This window comes from Heloderma suspectum, chromosome 4, assembly GCF_057233095.1.
Source record: "Heloderma suspectum isolate Gila_16-S chromosome 4, 16-S_ref, whole genome shotgun sequence".
Lineage (NCBI taxonomy): Eukaryota > Metazoa > Chordata > Lepidosauria > Squamata > Helodermatidae > Heloderma > Heloderma suspectum.
In genome coordinates, this window is record NC_139461.1 from 144,401,888 (window position 1) to 144,426,210 (window position 24,323).

The 24,323-nt window shown below is 46.3% G+C and overlaps 1 protein-coding gene across 2 annotated transcripts in view; it reads right to left on the reverse strand.

The window, feature by feature from the left end:
• DTD1 (D-aminoacyl-tRNA deacylase 1) overlaps nucleotides 1-24,323 on the reverse strand; it is a 40,551-nt gene that overhangs the window by 13,070 nt on the left and 3,158 nt on the right. The window contains exons 1-4 of one of the 2 annotated variants that reach the window (XM_084850762.1): nucleotides 17,283-17,386; nucleotides 15,645-15,735; nucleotides 15,088-15,323; nucleotides 13,113-13,210 (exon numbers count right to left, since the gene is read on the reverse strand). In XM_084850762.1, coding sequence (XP_084706888.1) covers nucleotides 13,113-13,210; nucleotides 15,088-15,323; nucleotides 15,645-15,735; nucleotides 17,283-17,325 — 468 coding nt within the window. In that variant the 5' untranslated portion in view covers nucleotides 17,326-17,386. Of the gene's footprint in view, nucleotides 1-13,112; nucleotides 13,211-15,087; nucleotides 15,324-15,644; nucleotides 15,736-17,282; nucleotides 17,387-24,323 lie in introns of those variants that run through there. The other variant, XM_084850763.1, reaches the window with a different exon arrangement.

The window sequence follows — 24,323 nt, forward strand, 5'->3', positions numbered from 1 at the left end:
ACTCCTTGACAGTCCAGTGATTCCCGTGCCTCCTCATATCAGAGTGCTTATCTCCAGAATATGGGTCTAAAATAGCCCAGAACCAATTTCCTTAGGGACAATAGGAACAAATGGGATCCATGCGAGATTTCTATTACAATATAGACATTAAAATTTAAAATTAATTTTCTTTTTCCAGAAGGACTATTTAAAAAGTATCGGACATTTCTAAAACACACAGTCCTCCTGAAGTTCTCCCTTCTCCATATGCCACCAATGTCAGTCCTTTAAATTCACTCCCCATAACAATTCGAGGTGGTTTCAGTTCACAGACACAAAGCCCTTCAGCAGGAACCTGAAGAGTTTTCTCTGGAATCTTTACTTCAGGGGGAAGTAAATTATGTTTTCCAGGTGTGGTAGAATGGACTAAACGAACCAACTTTGAGTAAGACGGTATGGGCACTTTTGAAAGAAGAAATGTAAAGGAGGCTCCTAAAATTTGTCATCATGTCATGGAGAATGGTGCACTTGTTTATGTACATGGTTCCCATAGTAACAGTTACCAGTGTAGGGCCCAAGTCACAGAGAATGTAAATCACAATAAGCTTCAGTGGGATCAAAAAGCTCATTCATGATGGATCTCTTTTAAAAACAGATTAGCTTTCATACATCAGCCCACTGCATCGAATGTTTTTGCTGCAACACTAGAAAAGCATTTTCTTACTGAATTAAATGAGCCTTGCTCCCAAAGATGAATAGGATTGCAGCCTTAGTTACTTTTTTATTAGCTCTGACAGCAACGCTAACCAGATATTCACTGTCCACAATGCCACCCTCTCTAGCAGTCATTGCAAAGTGTGGGCAGAGCTGACATCCCCTGTAAAATCAATTCCATGCTCGATGGCATCATGCTAGGTTGCAAAGTGAGGGGAACACTGTGGATCAATCCAGGTATCCCACTGACCCAAATTGCACGTCACAACAACTCTGGGTTGTTGTGAATGAGCAGGAGCGAGTGAGCATGCCTGCTCCCATTGCCTGACTGCTCCTGGGGTTTAACCATGTGTTCCAACTCTGGGTTGTCTATCCCCCAACAACCCAGAGTTCCTGGTTCACATGCAATGTTAAACAATGGAATTATCAGGCAGCAGGAGCCAGCATTCTCACTCACTCCCACTCATTCATGACAAACAAGGGTTTAAAAAAAATCTGCGTTGCTGTAGTGTAGTGTCCGAACAGGGCACGGTGAAGGAAACTTAACTTTGATTTGGTACCATGTCTGAATTGTTATACTATGGTATGTAATCAACCAGAAAAACAGAATCAGAACTGGATTTGCAAACCATGGTTTGTACGAACTATGGTCTGGCATGACCCCTGAACTAACAACCATAGCTATAGCCATTGTTGTGTGTCCAGAGCCTCTGAACCTAATGACTGATGTGCTGTACTGGCAGAAAATGAAAGAAGATAAGCAGCTCAAAACCATGATGTGCCCATATGTTAGAAGGGTCACTTTGATTCTAAACTATGGCTAGTGCAAGCCAAAATTTGGCATGATGTCTGAACTGGGCAAATTATGACTACTGAACACAAGAAACTGCCTCCAAACTACAATCAGAAATCATGGTTTGAGGTAGGTTTGAACATGACAGTTTGGAGGCAACTCCTGGTCTGTGATAATCATTGTCTGCCTGATTTTGATGTCACAGCAAACCATAGGTAGCGTTAAAGAAGACATGTAGGAGGGTACTGACATCCAATAGGGGAGAAGAGGAAGGAGGGAGGGCATGAGTCTGTGAGCATATTCCCAATCTTCCAAACCATGGTTTAGTAAAATGCTAATGTGATTTTTGAATTTATTAACTGTAGGGCCAGCCTAAGACATGGTGTGCCCCCATTATTATTATTATTAATTTATATCTTGCCTTTTTCCTCTTGCAAGGAACCCAAGGTGGCTTATATGGTCCTCCCCATCCTACTCTCCATTTTATTCTTACAACAATCTTGTGAGGTAGGTTAGGCTGAGAGTCAGTGGCTGGCCCAAAGTCGCCCAGTGAGCTTCATGGCTGAGTGGGGACTGGAACCCAGAACTCCAGAGGCTCAGTCCAACCCTCTAATCACTACATCACACTGGCTTCCATGCACACACTCTTACACTTGACAGAAGGCTCTACTTCATCTGCTGTATTTGCTTACCCACACCAATTTAAAATTTAAGATGTTTGTTCTGTTGGCTAAAGTTATATACTTGAAAATCAAAACTGTCTTACACTATGTTGTAAACAGTTCAAAATAAGCTTCTCTAGCAAGTGAACTGGCAAGCTGTGCATTGTATAAGGCCTTAGTGCACAGACATGCATATTCACATGCCTATGCACTAGAGACAAGATGCATCTACCACCTAACTTGGAGATTTAACTTATCAACACGCTGAGGAGGGAGCTAAATCCTGAGGACTGACATCAACTCTCACAACTCATTCTAGCAATTCAAAAACTAAAAAAAGAGGTCTCCTGCTTCACCTCTGCCCCACCTAGATACCTCCAATTTCTGCATCAAGTCAAATAACCTTTTCTATTCAATTTCCCTCTCCATCCTTCTTTCAGGCTGCTGCTAAAGACACAGAAACAACTGAATGGATAAGGAAATTTAGGCCACAATACTAAACATGCTTACTTACTAGAGAACTGGCATGTTGCTTTACTCAGCTGCTGCAATGGGTGGTGGCTGGCCGGCCTATTGGGTGGACAGGCAAGGGACCACCTCTGCTACCGCAAATGGCTTAGTCAGAAAGCACCCTGAGCTAACATAGATTAGCACAAAGGCTTCCCACCTCCTTCCGTCACTCTGTGCCTTTTGGCTCCCTCTCCCCATTTCCCCCGTACTTGCCAGAGGTCTGAACTGTTGACTTGCAGAAAGCTTCCCCCTCCCACCACTGCACCTGTTTTAACTCTCTCACCTTCCTTCTCCCTCCGGGATCCACCCACCTGCATGACATATGGTTGAGGGCCAAATGTGGCCCTTGTGCAGCAGGTTGCCTACCTTAGCCTTAAGCCTTTTCAGGAGCTATACTTGAGACTGAACTATATTTTAAGCTTAAATCAAAAGCAGAATTCTTAAGATGAGCTTTTTGCCCTCGAAAAGTACTTCCAAGTAATCCAGGGACTCTTTAGTGAACTCACTACTGCACCCAATGACAGGGATATTTTCTTATTGTTGCTGCTCCTCTAAGTTTCAAAAGAATGGTAAGAATAATGTGAATGTTGTAAGGATTCCAACTGCAAAATGGTTATAAGATTCTCAGACTTCATAAATAAGAGCATAAAGTACTTCCTAAATAATGATGGTAATCTAGCACTCTATCACGGAATGAGCCTGAACATAGCTGTAGCATGGAAAACGTTAACCTTTGAACTCATAGAAGTCAGTTATTTCGGGGGGGGGGGGGTTCTCAAAGGTGAATACCTGAGTGTTCCATAGAATGCTTGTGGCAGCAGCTCCTGCTGCTGCTAAGAATCAGGCACCGATCTCATAGGCATCAGGTACAAAAGACATAATCATAGCACGATGCTTTAGAACTGTTCCGCTTAATGAGAATAAATTTCACCTTGAAAGTATGAAATATTTATAAAAGGAGCAATGACAGGGCTTGCAAGCATAGCCAGCCTTCCACATTTGATCATTCAGGATTCATTTTTTTCTGCTGACACACTAGTACTAGTTCAGTAGCTTCAATAGGAAGGGACTAGCAAGGGCTGGGGGGCCCACCCAGCGATACTGGATTTGGATATTAGCCATGGGAGTGACCTGCATACTCTCTCCTGAGACAGGGGAGAAAATATATAACGTGGGAGGAACCGGCTATATCTGTCCAACTAATGCGGGTGCCATCTCTCTCCTCAAGATCTCCACCCAAAATACAAAATTTCCAATGAGATCAGGCAGGGTTACATCTGCACTGGACCAATGACAATTTTTAAGAGGAGGTTAGAGTGTAAGAATATAATCCCACCAGAATAGGCCCACATAGTGCCTCAAACAGCCAGTGCAGTCTGTACCTCATCCTGGGTGGTGGCTCCGATTAGAACTCTGCCGCATGTGGATCAAGATTAATACGCCTTTTCAGGCTTAACTACTAAGGATGGTGTAACTCAAAAATAAAGACTCCAGCAAATGCAACCTCAATGAGTCAGCAACCGTGGCCATCAGAGAAAAACAGATCTGAGAGTTGTTCCAGTTAATGGTACGCCACAGCAACCACTTACACACAAAACGGCAACACTAGGGATCTACGAATCCCTTACCTGGCTCCGCACAGGGGCATCCGCGGTGGGGGGGAGGCGCTCCGTCCCTTCCCCCGGAATCCTCGATGGGGGGGAGGAGCTCCATCCCTCCTCCCGGAATCCTGCCCAGTCGGCTCTGCTCCGCAGCCAAGCCACAGAGCCACTGGCCGGCTCCAGCCGCCCGCAGCCGGACATCCGGCTGCTGGGCAGCCCTGCAGGGACGCAAATGGCGGCTGTCGTAGCCGCCACCATTTGCGTCCCTGTACTGAGCCGTGATAGGCTACGTAAATACTTACATAGCCTATCACGGCAGGGGGGAAAAAGACCCAGCATACACAAATGGCGGTAGCCGCTGCCATTTGCGTACGCTGGGGTTCCCCCCCCCGATAGGCTACGTAAATACTTATGTAGCCTATCACGGCCTCCGCAGGGATGCAAATGGCGTCCCTGTGTTAGCCGTAATAGGCTACGTATTTACGTAGCCTATCGCGGCTATGAAGAGGAAGCGAATGGCGGCCGCAGGACGGCTGCCATTCGCAAAGCAGCGTGGACGGGAGCAGGTAAGTGCTCCGTTTCACACGCCTTTCGTGGGGTGGGGGTGGCGGGGACTTCGTCCCGCGCACCTTTCGTGGGGTGGGGGGGCGGGGGCTTCGTTCTGCGATGGATTTCAGGGGCCGAATGCACTGGCATTTGGCCTCACCGAGATCCGTCGTGGAATTCTCTGACATCCCTAGGCATCACTGCTTCTAGGAGGCAGCACTATGATCCACTCAAGCAGAAAGAGACACCCATGAGATGATCGAGAATAGCACCATTGTTCTCTGCCAGTGTATAAATGTGGATAGTTTGAACCTTACTTGAATCTTTACGATTTCCTTTCTGCGGGTCATAGAATCATAGAATAGTAGGGTTGGAAGGGGCCTACAAGGCCATCGAGTCCAACCCCCTGCTCAATGCAGGAATCCAAGTCAGAGCATCCCTGACAAATGGCTGTCCAGCCTCGTCTTGAAGGCCTCCAGTGTGGGAGAGCCCACCACCTCCCTGGGTAATTGGTTCCATTGTCGTATTGCTCTGACAGTCAGGAAGTTTTTCCTGATGTTCAGCCAGAATCTGGCTTCCTGTAACTTGAGCCCATTATTCCGTGTCCTGCACTCTGGGATGATCAAGAAGAGATCCTGGCCTTCTTCTCTGTGACAACCTTTCAAGTACTTGAAGAGTGCTATCATATCTCCCCTCAGTCTTCTCTTCTCAAGGCTAAACATGCCCAGTTCTTTCAGTCTCTCTTCATAGGGCTCCGTTTCCAGTCCCCTGATCATCTTTGTTGCCCTCCTCTGAACCCTCTCCAGTTTGTCTGCATCCTTCTTCAAGTGTGGTGCCCAGAACTGGACACAGTAGTCCAGATGAGGCCTAACCAGTGCTGAGTAGAGGGGAACTAGTACTTCCTGGGATTTGGAAGCGATGCTTCTATGAATGCAGCCCAAAACAGCATTTGCCTTTTTTGCAGCCACATCACATTGTTGGCTCATATTCAGCTTGTGATCGACAACAATTCCAAGATCCTTCTCGCTTGTAGTGTGGTTGAGCCACGTATCCCCCATCTTGTAACTGTGCATTTGGTTTCTTTTTCCTAGGTGCAGAACTTGGCATTTATCCCTATTAAATGCCATTCTGTTGTTTTCTGCCCAGCGCTCTAGCCTATCCAGATCACTTTGAATTTTGTTTCTGTCTTCCAAAGTATTAGCTATCCCTCCCAATTTTGTGTCATCTGCAAATTTGATCAGCGTTCCCTGCACCTCCTCCTCCAAGTCATTAATACAAATGTTGAAGAGCACTGGGCCCAGGACTGAGCCCTGCGGTACCCCACTCGTTACCTCTCCCCAGTTTGAGAAGGTCCCATTGATAAGCACTCTTTGAGACTGATTCTGTAGCCAACTGTGGATCCACCGGATCGTTGTTTCATCTAGCCCACTTTGAGCTAGTTTGCCCATCAGGATATCATGGGGCACTTTGTCGAAAGCTTTGCTGAAGTCAAGGTATATGATGTCTACAGCATTCCCACGGTCTACAACGGAGGTTACTTGATCAAAAAATGAGATCAGATTTGTCTGGCAGGACTTGTTTTTGACAAATCCATGTTGGCTTCGAGTAATCACGGCATTGTTGTCAAGGTGCTTCCAGATGGATTGCTTTATGATCTGCTCCAGAATTTTCCGAGGGATTGATGTCAGACTGACTGGTCTGTAGCTCCCAGGTTCCTCCTTTTTACCCTTTTTGAAGATAGGGACAACGTTAGCCCTCCTCCAGTCATCTGGCACTTCCCCCGTCCTCCATGATTTCTCAGAGAATAGACAGCGGTTCTGAGAGTTCTTCTGCCAGTTCCTTTATGACTCTAGGATGCAGTTCATCTGGCCCTGGAGATTTGAACTCATTCAAAGTAATGAGGTGTTCCTTGACCATATGCCTGTCGATCTCAAGCTGCAATCCTGCCCCTTCAGCCTGTACTTCGCCTTTGCCAGGGGGTTCATAGACCCTCTTTTGGGAGAAGACTGAGCCAAAGTAGGAATTGAGCACCTCTGCCTTTGTCATCTGTGATCATTTTTCCATCCTTATTTAATAGCTGAACCACCATTTCTTTCCTCTGTCTTTTACTATGCATGTAGCTGAAGAAAGCCTTTTTGTTGTTTTTAACATCCCTTGCTAACCTCAGCTCATTGTCAGCTTTAGCCTTCCTGACGCCATCCCTGCAATTCTGTGCTATCTGCCTGTACTCTTCCTTTGTTACTTGGCCTTCTTTCCACTTCCTATATGTGTCCTTTTTTGTTTTCAGGTCATCCCTAAGCTTTTTGTGAAGCCACATTGGCTTCTTCTGTTGTCTTCCACCTTTTCTTCTTGTTGGAATTGCTTGTGATTGTGCCTTGAGAATTTCCTTTTTTAAAAGCTCCCACCCATCTTGGACTCCTTTTCTCGCTAGCCTCGCTTGCCATGGGACCTTACTGATCATTGTTCTGAGTTTATGAAAATCAGCTTTCCTAAAATCCAGTGCACGCGTTTGACTACACTTGGCTTTTGCTTCCCTTAGAACCAAGAACTCAAGTACAACATGGTCGCTTTCCCCCAGAGTTCCTGTAACTGCTACTTTATCCACTAAGTCATCTCTGTTGGTTAGGATCAAGTCAAGGATAGCCGATCCTCTAGTTCCTTCCTCTACTTTCTGTAGGAGGAAGTTATCCGCCACACAAGTCAGGAATTTCCTGGAGGGGCCATGTTTTGCAGAATTTCTCTCCCAACAAATATCGGGGAAATTGAAGTCCCCCATTACTACTACATCATGCTTCCTTAAAACATTGGCTATTTGCTTTTCAAAAGTTTCATCCTTGTCTTCTCCTTGATTGGGTGGCCGGTAGTAGACTCCGACCACCAGGTTCCTTTTATTCTTTGCTCCATTTATTTCAACCCAGATGCTCTCGATGGGGCTACCAAGCTCCTCCTCCTGTATTTCTGTGCAGAGATATGTATTTTTCACATACAGTGCAACCCCACCTCCCTTTCTGTTCCTCCCGTTCTTTTTGAACAAGTTATATCCTTCAATTGCTGTATTCCAGTCATGAGAATCATCCCACCAAGTCTCAGTTATACTTATCAGGTCATAATTTCCCTCTTGTATTAAGAGTTCAAGTTCGTTCTGTTTGTTTCCCATACTCTGGGCATTAGTATATAGACATCGAAGACCATGTGCTTCATAGTCTGGCTTTCTTCCTACATGTGTCTGAAGACTATTATTGGGCGCTATCAGAGCTGTTCTCTCCATTGCAGTGCATGCGCCTATGTCCATTGTTACCCCCAACATTACATCTCCCTTCCCCGTAGGATTCAGTTTAAAGCCCTCCTGATGAAGTTCTTCATGCTGTGGCCAAACACATTCTTCCCATCCTTTGTGAGGTGCAACCCATCCCTAGCCAACAGCTCATCTTCCAGGAAGTATAGCCCGTGGTCCCAGAATCCAAATCTCTCTCGTCGGCACCACCTTCGTAGCCAGTCATTCACCCGGAGTATTTTTCGTTCCCTTTCTAGCCCTCTTCTAACTACTGGAAGGATGGATGAGAAAACTATCTGGGCCCCAAAGTTCTTGAGTTTCCTTCCCAAAGCTTCAAAGTCTGACGTGGTCTCTTCGTAGCTCCGCTTGGCGGTATCATTTGTTCCCACATGGATGAGAAGAAAGGGATACCTGTCAGTGGGCTTTATGAGTGCAGGCAACCTTTCAGTCATGTCTCTAATCTGTCCTCCCGAGAGACAACATACCTGGCGAGTCCATGGGTCTTTGCGACATACTTGGGTCTCGATCCCACGCAGCAAGGAGTCTCCCACTACTACCACTCTTCTCTTCTTCTTCTTGTAGGCCTGGGTTTCATCGCCTCTGTTTGACTGACCTTTAGCCTCTTGCTCACTCTCATGCAGGTTCCCCTGTGATTCTTCCTCTGCAGGCTGTCCTCCAGTCTCATCCGCAAGTACCTGGAATCGGTTCCACAGCTCCACTGCTTCCACTGGTGCAGAGTGGCGTCTAGTTCTTCTTCTCCTAACTGTCACCCTTTTCCAAGGAGTATCCTCTATTCCATTTTTCTTCACCTCAGCATTTCCCACTGCCTCATCTTGCTGTTGCTCTTCAAGCTTCTGGTCTGCCCTTTGCTGCTGTAGTTCCCCCATTCTGTCCAAGAACTCTTCGTGTTCTCTTATTCCCCGGAGGGTCGACAGTCGCTGCTCCAGTCCACTTACTTTTTCCTCCAGCAGCGTGATCAACTTGCACTTGTTGCAGGTGTAGGCCATGTTGTTCTCAGGCAAGAAAACAAACATTGCACACACCTTGCAGGTCACCACCACTGGAGAGTCTTGTCCTTCCATAGCCTCTTTTCCCTTTTTGTGTCTAGCTTTGTGATTGTTCTAGACTAGCCTGTGCCTGCTCCTCTACTCAGTAGAGGTTAAAAGCAGAGTCCCACTAGTGTGAAAGTGTGTGTTACAAGACAAATAAATGGAAAAAAGTTAGTTAAAATAAAAAATAAAAATAATTAAAAAAAATGTTAGGGGCCTCCCCCTTGATCTCCCCTGCCGAACTCCCCTGGCCAACTCCTGTTTGCTCCCCCTGTGCGCTCACTCTGTTCGCTCGCTCTCTGGGAGCTTGCCTGCTTCTGTAGTCCCTGGACCAGCTGGAGCAGCTTGCTCTGCTCTGCTCAGCTGGGAGGCAGGAAACATCTGGTCTTTATGGATCAGGCACCCATGCTGGGAGGCTCGTTGTCGCTGTTAGACTGCGACAGGGGGCAGTTCAGTCTACTTAGGAACCTTCCTCGCCTTGCAAGCAGTGTCTCTCCGCCTCCTATCCTGGTTTGAAGAAAACACAATTTGCCAGTTCAGAAAAAAGACAAACCATGGTTTGCCTCAAACCAGGATTGCAGATAGGTAGGGAATCGCTGCATGTGGTGGGAGGAAGGAGGGAGCCCGGAACGAGGGAGCCCAAAGGTTCCTGGCTGCTCATTTGCATAATACTAAATCATCATTTGGGGTTACCTTTGAGCCACCCCTATGAAACTTTAACTCTGGGAGGCTTGCCTAGCAGTCCCTAGCCCTACACACCTCTCAATTTACAATTCTGAGAGACTCCACTTCTGGTCAAAAGACATACATAGTGATCTTAAGCATGTTTACTTGGAAATACATTCCACCGAATTTAATGGAACGAATGTTCTAGAAACTGTGGTGAGATTTGTAGCCTCAGTATGTATATAGTGTTCCTAAGTGCTTCACATACATTATGGCAGTAATAATTACGACAAACTTGTAAGACAGGCCAGTATTCTTATTTTCATACTAAAGGAGAAGGGGTGTGGGTGAAGGTTGAGTGGCTTACCAAGGTTACCATGAGACCATAGCCAAGCTGAGATTTGAGTCAGAATAGTCTCAGCTTGAAGCTCTTCACTGCTCCACTACATCAGCTTTCTTTCATGGGAAAAAGGCACAAGGAGCGGAGTCATACCCAGAAAGTTAGGGAGCAACATGCTATTTCAAGCAAATTGCGAAACAATATTTGCAACCAGCTTGCTGTGGAGACCAGCACATTAGTCCCCTGTGTGGGTCTCTTACCCCACATTATTGCTCTGTTGCTCTGTGGGCAGTGTTCTGCAAACATACAAACATCTCAGGAACACATAGCAGACAATGGCCTGGTTCACACTAACAACAACCTAGAGCAGAGGTCCCTAATCAGTGGGACCTGTCGTGTCTATGGATCTTAGGCTGCATCTTATTCAGCAAAAACGTTTGCTTCATGTCTACTGGGACACCGCAACATCTCCTTAACAAAGGATTGTCTAACTCAGCTAATTGCAGGCGGGGCAATACAGCAAATGCTTCTTTTAAACATATGTTTTGGCAATGTCCAGTAGTTGCTTCTTTTATTACACAGAAAAAAAATTGTACTGGAACAGTCTTTAAAATTCACTGAGGTATACGCTCCTTTAACTTACTTACCTGCTTTATGGAAATAAACAAATGGATTCTCTGCACCCTTTTGACAGCTAAAAGGCTAATATTACAACACTGGAAGAATAAACGCTCCCCTCCTATAATGCAATGACTGAGGACTTTACAACACTTCCAATATTTGAACAATTGGGAAATAGACGTCACCTTCAAATGGAGACTTATTTGGATCTTTGGTCCACTTTTGTTGCAGCCCAAGTATAACTGCTAGAACGTTGCATGCATTCATACAAATCCATGTATGTATAGTTAAAAAATGAGAAAAAAATCAGGTGCCCATGGGCACCATGCCTGCAGGCGCCGTGCTGGGGACGCTGGCATAGAGTACAGGTTGCTGCTACATCATTAACAACCCAGGAAGAGAGCCTACGGTGGGGTTGGAGTGGCTGGTTATTTTTTTTTTTGGGGGGGGGGAATTCAGTTTATATTTCAAAAATTAAATTATGTAATTATCCAACCTACTCAGTTCAAATTAATTGTTCCAGAAAGCAATAAACGGTTGCCATTCAGCGCAGAATACGATTCATTTTTATTGCGCACACTATCAGTTAATTTATCAATTCGAGCAATTTTCAATACCTTAAACAACCATTCTCTAGATGTGAAAGTTCTGACATTTTTCCAATATCTAGCCAGTACAAGTCTAGCAGCTATTAATATAATCAAATCCTTATTAGTTTTTTCTGTAACTTCCGATAAATAGTTTAGGGCACAATCCTATCAGAGTAGGCGGCTGCCTCCGAACTTGGAGGCGACTGCCTATCCAATGCAGGGCAGGAGAAGCACAGAGGGGATCATCCCCTCCATGCTTCAGCCACCCTGCATTTACAGCTAGACAGCTGATTCTGGCTGTCTAGCTGTGGGACCTTGGAGTGCGGGAAGCGGCAGCCAGACAACACGTAGGATGTGTCGTACAGGCATTTCCGACTACCCCGCCCTGACACGCCCCCAGGAACACCCCGTTTTTGCCGTTCTGTGCTCCTCTTCCGAGCGTGGAGTGTGGGGCCATTCCGCGCTGACTAGCGGCCATAGGATTGCTCCCTCCATAATACAGACAATATATCAAATCTTATATTAATGCCTGTTATTACATATATACTGAACCACTGACTGTCAGTATTCTTGGACCTCTGGACAATTCTACTGTACATAGATCAAATTTGTATCCACCCTCCCACACTTCCAACAACCAGACCCATCCCTCCTTTATATTCTGTTCATTCTTTGTGGAGTCATACAACATCTATAAATAAAATGTTATACTGAGCTTCTTTCAAGGAAGTACTAACTAGAAAGTATTACTTACTTTGAGGATTTCTAATCACACTTTATCTTCTATAGATCTTGCAATATCTCTCTCCCATCTCTTCTTCAATAAGACATCAACTTTCTTAAAAGTGATAAGCTGATATAGATGTGATAGTATTTTTTTCTTTCCTACTTCACCTGCAATAATGTTCTCTAATACAGTCTTCTGTCTCAAACATACTATTTTTAGATTGTATAAAATGAAGTTCCTGATTTGAAAAAGATCATACCATGGAGGTGTCCTTCCAGCCCTATTTCCAGACAACGTATCCCTTGAGATAACCACTACATCATTCACCAGACTTGTAACCTACAGCAACCATGAATTTCCCATTGTTGAAAACTCCCTCCTATATTAACAGATTTTTTGTATCTAACAACTGATGTTAAGGGCGCAATCCTAACTAGATAGGCGGCTCCCTCCGAAATCGGAGGCAACCGCCTATCCAAAGCAAGGCAGGAGAGGCAAGGGGGGGATCGTTCCCTCTGCACCTCTCCTGCCTTGCTATTTCTCACTAGACAGCCGTTTTTGGCTGTCTAGAGGCAGGGGGGATGACCAGGAGAGGAAGCTGCCATACGACACATTGGATGTGTCGTACGCGCAGCTCTGTTCTCCCCCCACCCTGGAATGCCCCCCCGAACACCCCTTTTCAGTCGCTCCGCACTCCTCTTCCGAGCACAGAGGATGGGGCTTCTACGCGACGCCTCCAAGGCAACGTGGACAAGGGGGAAAGTCAGTTTTCCGGGAACCGACCTCGGAGCACAGGCTCCATGGTCGGTTCCCGGAAATGAGCATATCCTATGGCCCTCTAGACAGTGTCTAGTGGGCCATAGGATTGCTCTCTAAAGGTCAAAACTCTGGATGCAATCTACTCCTATATTTAAACCAAGCAGTCAGTGTATGTCTTAGGATTACTTTATCCTGAATAATACTTTGTACTATTTCCTTTGCCATCCATGAGGGAGCACCTAAAAGAACTGGAATTAATTCTTGTTCCAACAAAAACGTACCTGCTTAGAGTCAATGGGGGCTGCAGGAGACTCCAGTTCTATGGTCACAGGCCCATCATTTTGGATATGCACCTGCATGTATTCGCCAAATTTACCATCTGAAAAATTAGAAACTTTTGGTTTTGTTAAAGTCACAATGCTACTTCTTTCAGTTCAAAGCCAAAGCAACCTACACTGTATTTTGGGGATATGGTTTGTTTTAAACACTTTCTCCATGACTGTGAGAGCTACAAACATTTTAATAGTAATAAAAATAAAGACACATGTGACTTTGCAAGCATGATAGTAAATTAACAAAGTCTTTAATTTTTCCAGAATCCAGATACCCATGTCCGAGCAGCTAATTAGGCAAATGATGCCTGGCACACACCGGTTCTGCAGCTTAAACAAGCTGCTGTGGCTTGTTACCTTTAACCAAGGTAATCATGTGAACTGGCCCAATAAGGATTCAGTTCAGTACTATAGGTTTCAGACATCATCTTTATAGTATCACTTGATAGTTTACAATAAACTTTTGTTTACATAAAAAACTTTCATCTGACTCAATGGGGTTGGACTATGGTCTTATAGGCCCTTCCAACCCTACTATTCTATGATTCTATGACATATTCTATAAATCATTCTGTCAATGACAATGACAACAACAACAAACTAGATTCCACTGAATACAAAACAGTTGACATGAAGCTGGCATTTAAAAACAGATTTAAACAGGCACTGCACCTTCCAAACGAACACAAGGTAACTGATCATATCTTTGCACTGCCTATCAGGATCAGGAACCTTAAACTTTCCCTATGTACTGTTTTATTTATTTCCATTCAAGCAGGATAAGGAATGCCTTAAATTAAATATGACAGTATATTTAAACAGATTATTTTAAGTATACACTGCTGTATGGTTGGGATATGTTAGTTCCAAATAAAGTTGGAGAGCACTGTTAAGGGTCAAAGTGATGCTTTTTTATCAGACCAACTGTTTTTGTAGGGGAGCAAGTTTAGGAAATGCACAAAACTAAACCTCTAGTTAGGGCTACACTGCATGTTTCATTTAGTTACATGCTTCTTTCTCCTGGGTTCTGATTAAAAAAAAAAAAGCAAAGCAACCATGGTTGGCTTCAAGACTGAGCAGTGGACTGGCAGGCAACAGGAATGCAACTTGACCCTTTCACTGCCAGCCATCTGTCCACTCAAAAACATCCAGCCTGGGGTAATATGAAAGTCTGCATCCTGCATTGCAAACACTGATTGGTTCTAATTAAGATGGGATGGGGGAGAACTGTGGGGAAAAAGTCATAGCTGAAGGAAGGAATTCCCTCAGAAGAAGCATATATTCTGGGGCCAATGCTTCCCATGTACCACAGTCTTTTAAGCTGAAAGGCGGCAATCCCCTATTAGGATCTGGAAAGCAGGGGAGACGGGAATTAGGTTCAGATAACACATACTCCATGCTGAAGGGAATGAAGCAACAGACAGCTTACTTCCCTCTAATCCGCCTGCCAGCCCTCACCAGTCCTGAGAGCTCATGCCTTCCTGTTGCTCTTAGCTGCCAATGTTCCAAGGCAGCAAAAGGGCAGCGCACATGGCCCTGAAACAGGGGTGGGTGGGTGGAAGCAGACATGTCATTTCAGAAGTCCAGTAATTTCCTGCATACCTTTACGATCACCCCACCTTCTAATCAGTAGCAACACCTTCCTGCCCTGTCTCTCCAACCATTTTTAAATCCAGCGCATCTGTATATAGGCATGCATGTAGGAATGACATTTTAGCATCCCTATACATTTTGTTTTAATGAACCAAAATGGCTACTTGCTTTTGTTCTCTTACCTACATATTTGAGGGCACAAAGATCTCTTAAAATGACTGATAAGAAACAAAATATAGCAATTCCCAAGGGCAAGCAGGTTTTACTACACATCTGGATTCCTCACTGAAAAACTTGCCCCATTCATCTAACAATATACGTTTTGCCTTACCTTTAATGAGCTCTGGCTTGTATGTTTTGCGAAGGTGTTCTAGGAAGCTGTTATAGAAAGACTCTGCTTGTTCTGTAGGCATTGCCATATGATAGTCTGGCTTGTTTCCTTTCAGGATACACTGAAGGGTAAACTGGCTGACACACAACACTTCGTACTGCTTGTCCATTACACTTTTAGACCAGTGTTTCCCACTTTCATCTTCAAACACACGTAGGTTTAAAATTTTTCGAACCCTAAGTGGAAAAGCAGAAGGCATGAATGGATGTTCTCTGGAATTAAGAAGACTCCCACAATTCTACATAAAAGTGAAAAGAAAAAAAGTACACCCACAAAATTAGGAACTAGTATGATATAACATATCCATATTTTGATAATTCAGCCAAATTATCTTGGGTTCCTTGCAAGAGAAAAAAAGGCGGGATATAAATGCAATAAAATAAAATAAATAAAAATAAAAATTATACAAGAACAATTAACATTCATTTAAAATGTACAAGTTAAGTGTACATAACCATGAAACAGAAGAAAAAGTGTGATACTTTGTACTGACTTACATATGCTCAAGCTCTTTTTGGGTGTCTTCCACAGATAAACCTAGCAGCACACAGATGCCTTGTCCAATGGAACTTATTTGTTCTCCACCAACTATAGAGGAATTAAAAAAAAAAAAAGTTTAAACTTCCAGAATTTCTCTTTTATGTCATATGCCAATATATATCCTAGCAGGCTACAGTGACAATGGAATTGCAAAGGTTTCTTGTACTTGAATTAAGAAGCCAGCTTACTGGCCATAACTCAACACCCCTTAGGTACCAATTCTATTTCTAAAGGAGAATTTTCTAACAACCTTAAAAGAATAGATAAATTTTGGAATATTATGAGAAGGTCCTTCCCCAAGAACAAAAGAACAAGCATACAAATGCAACTGGGACTCAAAATATTTACTTCATGTTACTATCTGCTTTGGTTCAAGGTCAGTATACACTACACCCTTTTAATATAAAGCAGTCTCCAATTCATTACAAGAGTAGAACACTCCTGCATTTAATAGCTGGATAGAAGGGAGGCAGTTTGCGGGTGAAGTTCTCCCAGGGCTATAAAGTTCTCCTTCTACACCAAGGATGGGGAACCCTTTTCATATGAAGGGTACTAACCCAGAGGGAAAGTCAGTTGGGTGGAGTCAGAGCTAAAAGTGGTTAGCATTTGCAGCATAGCATAACTTTTTCTCAACCCTTTAATCTGTTTTCAGTGTTAGGGGCTCAACCCTGGAGAAACATGCAAAGGAATAGGGAGTACTTGCAGAATGGACTTTCTACATGCCTGATGAATCACAGCCCAAGCTACCACACATCTGGGATTATCCAGGTAGAGCATCCAGGTCAGCAAGTGCAACTTGCAAGCAAGCATGAAGGTGTAAGGCAGGTTCCTCACCCTCTTGAAAGGAGCATGCCAAGCAATTTTTGGTCTCTTCACAGGCATGAGGATCTCACAGGGGATGGGATTACCTGCAGCTCACAGCATGAGATACACTCAGTGGCAAACCAGGGTTCATCTTGGGACTCTGAGCATGCAGACTCTGACTTCTCCATCGCCAGATTTTCTCTCTCTCTCTCGCCCTCCCCACCCTCCACCCCAAATCCTGTTTTTTGTGACATCTTGCCTGATGAAGAGACACGGAGCTCTTGAAAGCTTACATAATTTTTGTGATCTTTCGGTTGACTAAACAGCAGTATTACACTAACATGGGTTTTGAAAGGCGGGATGGTTGGTGTATGCGCGAAATGGCCCTCGGGACGCAATCCTATGCATGTTTAGACAGAAGACCTACAACTCCCAGCGTTCCCCAGCCGGCGCCCTTAGCTCGGTTACTGCATGTCTGCTGGGTCCAAGGGAAGCGCTAGCTAGGGGCCATTTTGCGCGCATCCACACACGCACCCCGCAGGGAGTCGCAGGCCCGTCTCTGTTCACCTGCATAACGTACCTCCCTGTGCCTCGTCCCCACGTCACGTTTTAGGAGCACACCTTTAAAAAGCACCTTAGGGGTGCACGTGAAAACGGTACGGGGCGACCGCGAGGCGTGTTTTCAAAGGGGGCGGCGGGAGACCCGTGCCTGCGGAGCCGACTTCTAGGGCGTCTGAAACCTGGCCTGCGGGGTAGACGCCTGTGCGCCAGGGGGAGCGGCCGCCGCCCACCTGTCACGCTGGCCCGAGCGACGCGCTGGATGACGGCCTTCATGGTGCCGCGGAGGCGATGGGCCGGCGAAGTTGCCGCTGAAGCGGGCTCCGGGGAGGCGCCTGAACTTCCGGCACGGACAGGAAGCGAGCGAGAGCCCGCCCCTCCGCCGCGTACGCGGCCATAAAACTGAGGGGCAGAGCAGCCCGCTCGCCCTTTCTCTCTCCGGGCAGGAGCGGAAGCCCCCTCAGAAAGCGAGGGGGGGAACGAGGGTTCCCTTCACAAATCAGGCCCCAGCTGGAAAGGGCACCGATCCCTCCTTTGATGGCTGCCGTTTGTTTCCAGGCCGACACGCCGCTGCCCCTCACAGCCGTCCTGAAACGTAGGGCCTCTCCGTGGTTTTCTGTGGGCGCGCCTCAATTCTTTCTCGGGGCCCGGAAGCTCCATCGCCAGACAGACGGGCGATTTGCTATCCCGTTTCCTGCCTCTACGCTTCAAAAAGCGGAGGAGAAATTACTTGTGTGCGCGCGCTGGGCTAGAGTGAGCGGGGGTTGGCGCCCTCTGGAGAAGCACCCCGGGTGTTGCAGCCGGCGGGGTGCCGGGAACAGGTGGGGGCGCTTGGAGGGCGCGGGGGAAGGGAAGGCAGCCGGCGCCCTGCCGCTGCCCGAAGGAGCCGGGCAGAGAAATGTGGCAGCCCTGGGGGCGAGGGAGGGAGCTTTGGCTGGGATGCTCCCCGCGGTGGCTGCTGGGTTCGGCCTCGCCCGGGGTGGCCACGCGCCCTTTTCCACACAGCAGAATGTCCTGTTTTCCCTTTGGCAGAGCAAACGTGTGTTACCAGCACCCTGCCACACCCTCTCAGGTGACCCCTTCCAGTCGAAGACCCGGCTTCCCCCCACCCCGAAATCAACTTCCGGCTGTCGTCAAAGTAGCAGCTGCTCATCGGCAAACACTGGGAATGTATTTATTTATTTCATTTCTATGCTGCCTAATAGCCAAAGCGCTCTGGGTGGTTCACAAAAATTAAAACCAAAAAGCACACAGTAAAACAATATAAAATATAAAGGCATTAAAACCACAGTATAACAATACAACCAGAATAAAACCTAGCAGCAATGCAGAGATTTAAAATACAGATTTAAAACAGCAAAGCTAAAAGACTAGAAAGCTAAAATGCCTGAGAAAATAAAAAGGTTTTCACCTGGCACCAGAAGGAATACAATGTAGGTGCCAGGCGAACCTCACTAGGGAGCTCATTCCACAGCCAGGGTGCCACAGCAGAAAAGGCCCTCCTGTAGTCATCTACCTCACTTCCTTTGGCAGGGGCTCACAGAGAAGGACCGCTGAGGATGATCTTAAGGTCTGGGCAGGCACATATGGGAGGAGGTGATCCTTCAGAGAACCTGGCGCAAATACCAGCACTTTGAATCAGGCCCGGAAATGGACTGGCAGCCAGTGTAGCTGGGAAAGTACCAGTGTAACAATCTTGCTGCCCTATTTTGGACTAGCTGAAGTTTCCGGACCGTTTTCAAAGGCAGCCCCATGTGTAACGAACGCATTGCAGTAATCCAGACGAGAAGTTATCAGAGCATGGATAACTGTAGCTAGGCCATCTCTGTCCAGATAAGGGCGTAGTTGGTATACCAGCCTAAGCTGATAAAAAGTGCTCTGTGCCACTGAGTTCACCTGTGCCTCAAGTGACAGTTCTGGGTCCAAGAGCACCTCCAAACTATGAACCTGATCCTTTAGGGGGAGTGTAACCCCCTCCAGAACAGGTTGAATATCACCTAGCCGGGCAAACGAACCACCCACTAACACTACCTCTGTCTTGTCTGGATTGAGTTTCAGTTTATTGGCCCTTATCCAGTCCATTACTGTGCCCAGGCACTGATTCAGAACAGCCACTGCCTCACCTGGGTTTGATAAGAGAGGTAGAGCTGGGTGTCATCCACATATTGATGGCATCTCAGCCCACACCTCCGGATAGTCTCCCCTAGCAGTTTCATGTAGATGTTAAACAGCATGGGAGATAAAATAGAGCCCTGTGGAACCCCATGGCATAATTGCAGAGCAATAATCCCCCAGCACCACCTTCTGGAATCTGCCATCCAAGTAGGAGCAGAACCACTGCAGTGCAGTGCCTCCAATTCCCAACCCAGACAACCTATCCAGAAAGATACCATGGTTGATGGTATCGAAAGCCTCTGAGAGGTCCAGGAGAATCAACAGGGTCGCACTCCCCCATCTCTCTCCTGGCAGAGGTCATCCCACAGGGCAACCAGGGCAGTTTCCGTTCCAAAAGTAGGCCTGAAGCTGGATTGAAATGGATCTAGATTATTGGTTTCATTCAAGAGTGCCTGGAGCTGTCCTGCAGCCACCCGCTCAAGCACCTTGCCCAGGAAGGGGATGTTGGCCACCGGCCTATAATTGTTAATGTCCTCTGGGTCCAGGTTAGGCTTTTTCAGGAGTGGTCTGATTACTGCCTCTATTAAAGAGGCCGGCACCACTCCCTCTCTCAAGGAGGAATTTACAACCTCCTGTACCCAGTCAGACATCCCCTCCTTGTTTGATATAATAAGCGATGAAGGGCAAGGGTCAAGCACACAAGTGGTGGACCGGACTTGGCCAAGCACCTTGTCTGCATCCTCAGGCCTCAATAACTAAAACTCATCCAATAAAACTGGACCAGAGGGTGCTCTGAACACTTCTACTAATGGAACTGCATTAATTGTGGTGTCCAATTCATGATGAATCTGAGCAACTTTGTCTTCAAAGTGCCATGCAAACTCATCACAGCATGCAACTGTGGGTTTCAAAGTCTCCCCGGCCCAGAATGCAACAGGCCACGAACCACTCGGAAAAGCTCCGCTGGACAGCACTGAGAAGATGCAATGCTGGTGGAAAAGAACTGTCTCTTTGCCACCCTCACTGCCAGAGTAGGCTTGATAATGAGCTCTAACCTGTGTTCGGTCAGACTCAGCACGAGTTTTCCTCCACCTGAGTTCTAGCCATCTCCTCTCTTGCTTCATTGCCCTCAGCTCAGGTATATACCAAGGAGCTGGCTGGGCTCTACCCAGAAGGAGAGGGTGCTTGGGTGCGATCGTGTCAACTGCCTGAGTCATCTCTGCATTCCACAGAGCGACCTGAGCTTCAACAGGAGCACCAGCCATGCCAGCAGGAAAATCCCCCAGAGCCCTCTGGAATCCATTAGCCTCCAGGGGCAGACCACTTTAATAGGTGTCCCACCCTTGCAGAGGGGAAAGGCTGCTGAGAGTCTAAACCGCAGCAGGAAGTGATCAAAAACGGATCCCAATGATTTCATATAGTTTTTATTTTATTTATTGTATTTATATCCCGCTTTTTTTCCTCCTTAAGGAACCCAAGGCAGTGTACGTAATCCTCCATTTTATCCTCACAACAACAACCCAGAATGCAGGACACAGAATAATGGGCTCAAGTGACAGGAAGCCAGATTCCGGCTGAACATCAGGAAAAACTTCCTGTCAGAGCAATAAGACAATGGAACCGATTACCTAGGGAGGTGGTGGGCTCTCCCACACTGGTGGCGTTCAAGATGAAGCTGGACAGCCATCTGTCAGGGATGCTTTGACTTAGATTCCTGCATTGAGCAGGGGGTTGGAGTCGATGGTCTCATAGGCCCCTTCCAGCCCTGCTATTCTATGAACCCTGTGAGGTAGGTTGGGCTGATAGTCAATGACCGGCCCAAAGTCACCCAGTGAGCTTCCATGGCTGAGTGGGGACTAGAACCTGGATTTCCCGACTCCCAGTCCATCACTAGCCACTACACCACACTGGTTCTCCCATTTTAAAGGGAACATCCCCCCAAACCACCATCCACTCACAGAGCACATTGCCCCCACAGACTGAACCATAAAAATAACAGATCTGGCACTTGTTGGCACCGGCATGACTCAAAAACAAGGATCCAAGGCATGGATCCTCACCATTTCATATGATTTGAAAGGGAACACCCTCCAAAACACCCTCCAAGCACAGCGTACATCTCCCTCCATGGACTGAACCTACAAATCAAGGGTCTGGAATTCATTAGCTCCGCCATGGCACAAAAACCTGGATCCAAGGTATGGATCCTCATGATTTTTACATGGAACATCCTCTAAACCACAATCATATCACCGGCCATACCTGCCTCCACAGACAGACATGTAAATCATGAATCCGGAACTCAGTGCCACTGCAGCACAAAAACATGGATCCAAGGCATGGAGCCTCTGCATTTTGCCAGAGATGGGCAGCATTGGATTCTGCTCTTGGATTCCACATTTCAGGAATTTCAATCCATGAAGGTCAGATATTGTCTGGTTCCTTCCATGATCACAGATGTGTTGTGTGATTTGATCATGGTTTCAAGGGATCTTTTGTAAAAATGCGGAGGATCTGTGTCTCGGATCCATGTTTTGTGCTGTGGTGACAAAGTGAATCACTAGATACATGGTTTTTCTTCTACAATACCTGGCCACGGATATGACTTGTGATTTGATAGTGAGTATTGTGGTATCCACTGTAAAAATCATGAGGAGCCATGCCTCAGGTCCACATTTTTGTGCTGTGGTGGCATCAATGAGTGGCGGATCTGCGATTTTCGTGGTTCAGGCCATGGAGGCAGATGTGCTGTATGATATGATGGTAGTTTGGTGTATTTTTCTTGTAAAAATCATGAGAATCCATGAGGATCTGTGCCTCGGATCCATGCTTTTATGCTGTGGAGTCACTGACAAGTGTCAGGTCCATTATTTTTATGGTTCAGCTCATGGAGGCAGATGTGCTCTGTGATTTGATTGTGGTTTGGGGGTGTTCCATTTAAAAATATGAAATCAAGGGGATCCATATCTTGGATCCTTATTTTTGTTCCATGGCAGTGCCAACAAGTGCTGGATCCGTGATTTTTATGGTTCAGTCAATGGAGGCAGATGTGCTCTTTGGTTGGATGGTGGTTTTGTGGGTGTCCCCTTTAAAAATCATGAAATATCAGGATCCATTTTTGATTTCATGGATCTGACTTCTACCCAATCCCTGCCAGTCCCTCGACTTTCCTGTCCATGTCTGCAGATGGCTTTGACCCACCTTCCTTTAATTCTCTTATGTTTCTTGATGCTTTCATATAATGGTCCACATGCCCAAGGACAGGCCTTCCGTTTCCCATCAGCAAAACACATGGCACATCACAACTTATGCAGAGATGTGCCTTTTAAAGCAAAACTGGAGTGTGCATTAACACACAGCTCCCCTACCACTGTTCTGTAGCAATACAAAGCTATCCAACTGACCTCTCCTGCTTTTAAAAACTGGGTCATGAGCCTAAGGGAGCAATGCAATAGGATATATGGTAGAGGATGGGAGGTAGAGGCAGATTGTTGGGCTGGCCCTACCATTAGGCAGAGTGAAGCAGTTGCCTCAGGTGGTAGATGCTGGGAGCCCTGTGTGCCTTGCGGCTTGCTCTGCAAACTCTAAGGGTGCAATCCCATGGGTTGCACCCTAGGCATTTGTAAGGCCCTGAACTCAAGAGGCTTACAAGTATCTTATGCAGAGAGGGAGGTGCCTGGTGCCTCCCGCGCTGCATTGTAGCTAGGTGGGTGATTTCACCTGTCTACCAGAGGCTTCAGGGAAGGGGGGGGAGGCTGGGGCAGTGATAGGAAAAGGTGTAAGCCAACCACTCCAGTCTCCTCCTCACCCCCAGGAACGCCTCCTTTCCCTGGTCTCTGCGCTCTGTTTACCGAGCATGGAGAGGCAGCCGAGGTGGTTCTCGTCACGCCAGCTACTAGGGGGACAGGGTGGGGAGCAGTTTCCTGGCTCTGAGCTTGGAGCCCTGGCAACCGAAAAAACCTATGTCCCCCAGACACTGTCTAGGGGATATAGGATTGCTCTTTCTGTTAGCTTGTGCTCTTCAGATGTAGTGGAGGATGTGCTATCATCAATCTCTTCATCTGCCAACACAGTTGGCTTCTTCACATGGAATGGGAGGGGCGCCTTCTTGGTCTTGCTCTGGCCCTGCGGATAGTCACTCAGCTGCACATCTCAGACAAATCAGCAATTGTACTGCTGAGTCAGTATGATGTGAAGGATTTTACTGTGGGAAATAATAAGTTTAGGTGCAATGGAAATTTTGGGAATAGGAAATCATGAACAGCCTCTTATCGTTTGAAGGAGTGTATTTGTGGCTGTGACAACAGTTAGAAAATACACCTTTTGTCTTTATATGGGTTCACACAGAGGCTTAAAGGGTTTATTCTTACTGTTGCTTTCTCTACATCTTATTTAATTCCAAAATAATTTTGTGTCTCAGCTTGCCATGACAGGAAAATGAAAGTACTGTAGCCCTGATTCAGAAACTCCTTCCACATGCAGGAAGCTCTGATGGGCACACTGACGTCATAAAATGGATAATAATATAGACATATGAAACAGAGAAGCCTACCTTTTTTATTCCATGACCATGTCTACACCGTGCAAACGCCAAACTTGGCTTTGATATGCCAAAAGTGAATGACATATTAGGGGACAGAGCCAACCATTCGCACCGTTCTGTACCCTGGGTTATGGTAAGCATTATTAGGACACACGCACGTGCACACTGTAGTTTTCTTCTTTCATCTGTTTTTTAAATTGTTTTGGGTCAAGATGAATTCATACTCGCTTCTAGGATTTTGACTGTTGGATCAGGTGCTCCTACACCCAGCATCGCCACTGGAAAAAAGCAGGTGGCGGGCACAACCAGGAGTGTTTTCTATTACTGATGTCAGCTGCATCCTCTATTACAGGGTAGGAATTTAGCTAACATCATCCATAGTTTTGTCATCTCAAGACTGGTGACTGTAATGTGCTTTACGTGGGGTTAATAGTGACGATGGCTCAGCAGCTTCATGTGATGCAGAATACTGCCTCCTAACTGGAGTGGGACTATCTCTAGCCAGTGTTGTATTACACTGAATGCCAGCATCTGGCATCAGTCCAAGATGCTGGTCTGGGACCTACACACCTCTGCCAATTCCATTAGCATCAGCAGAAAGAGACTAAAAAGACCT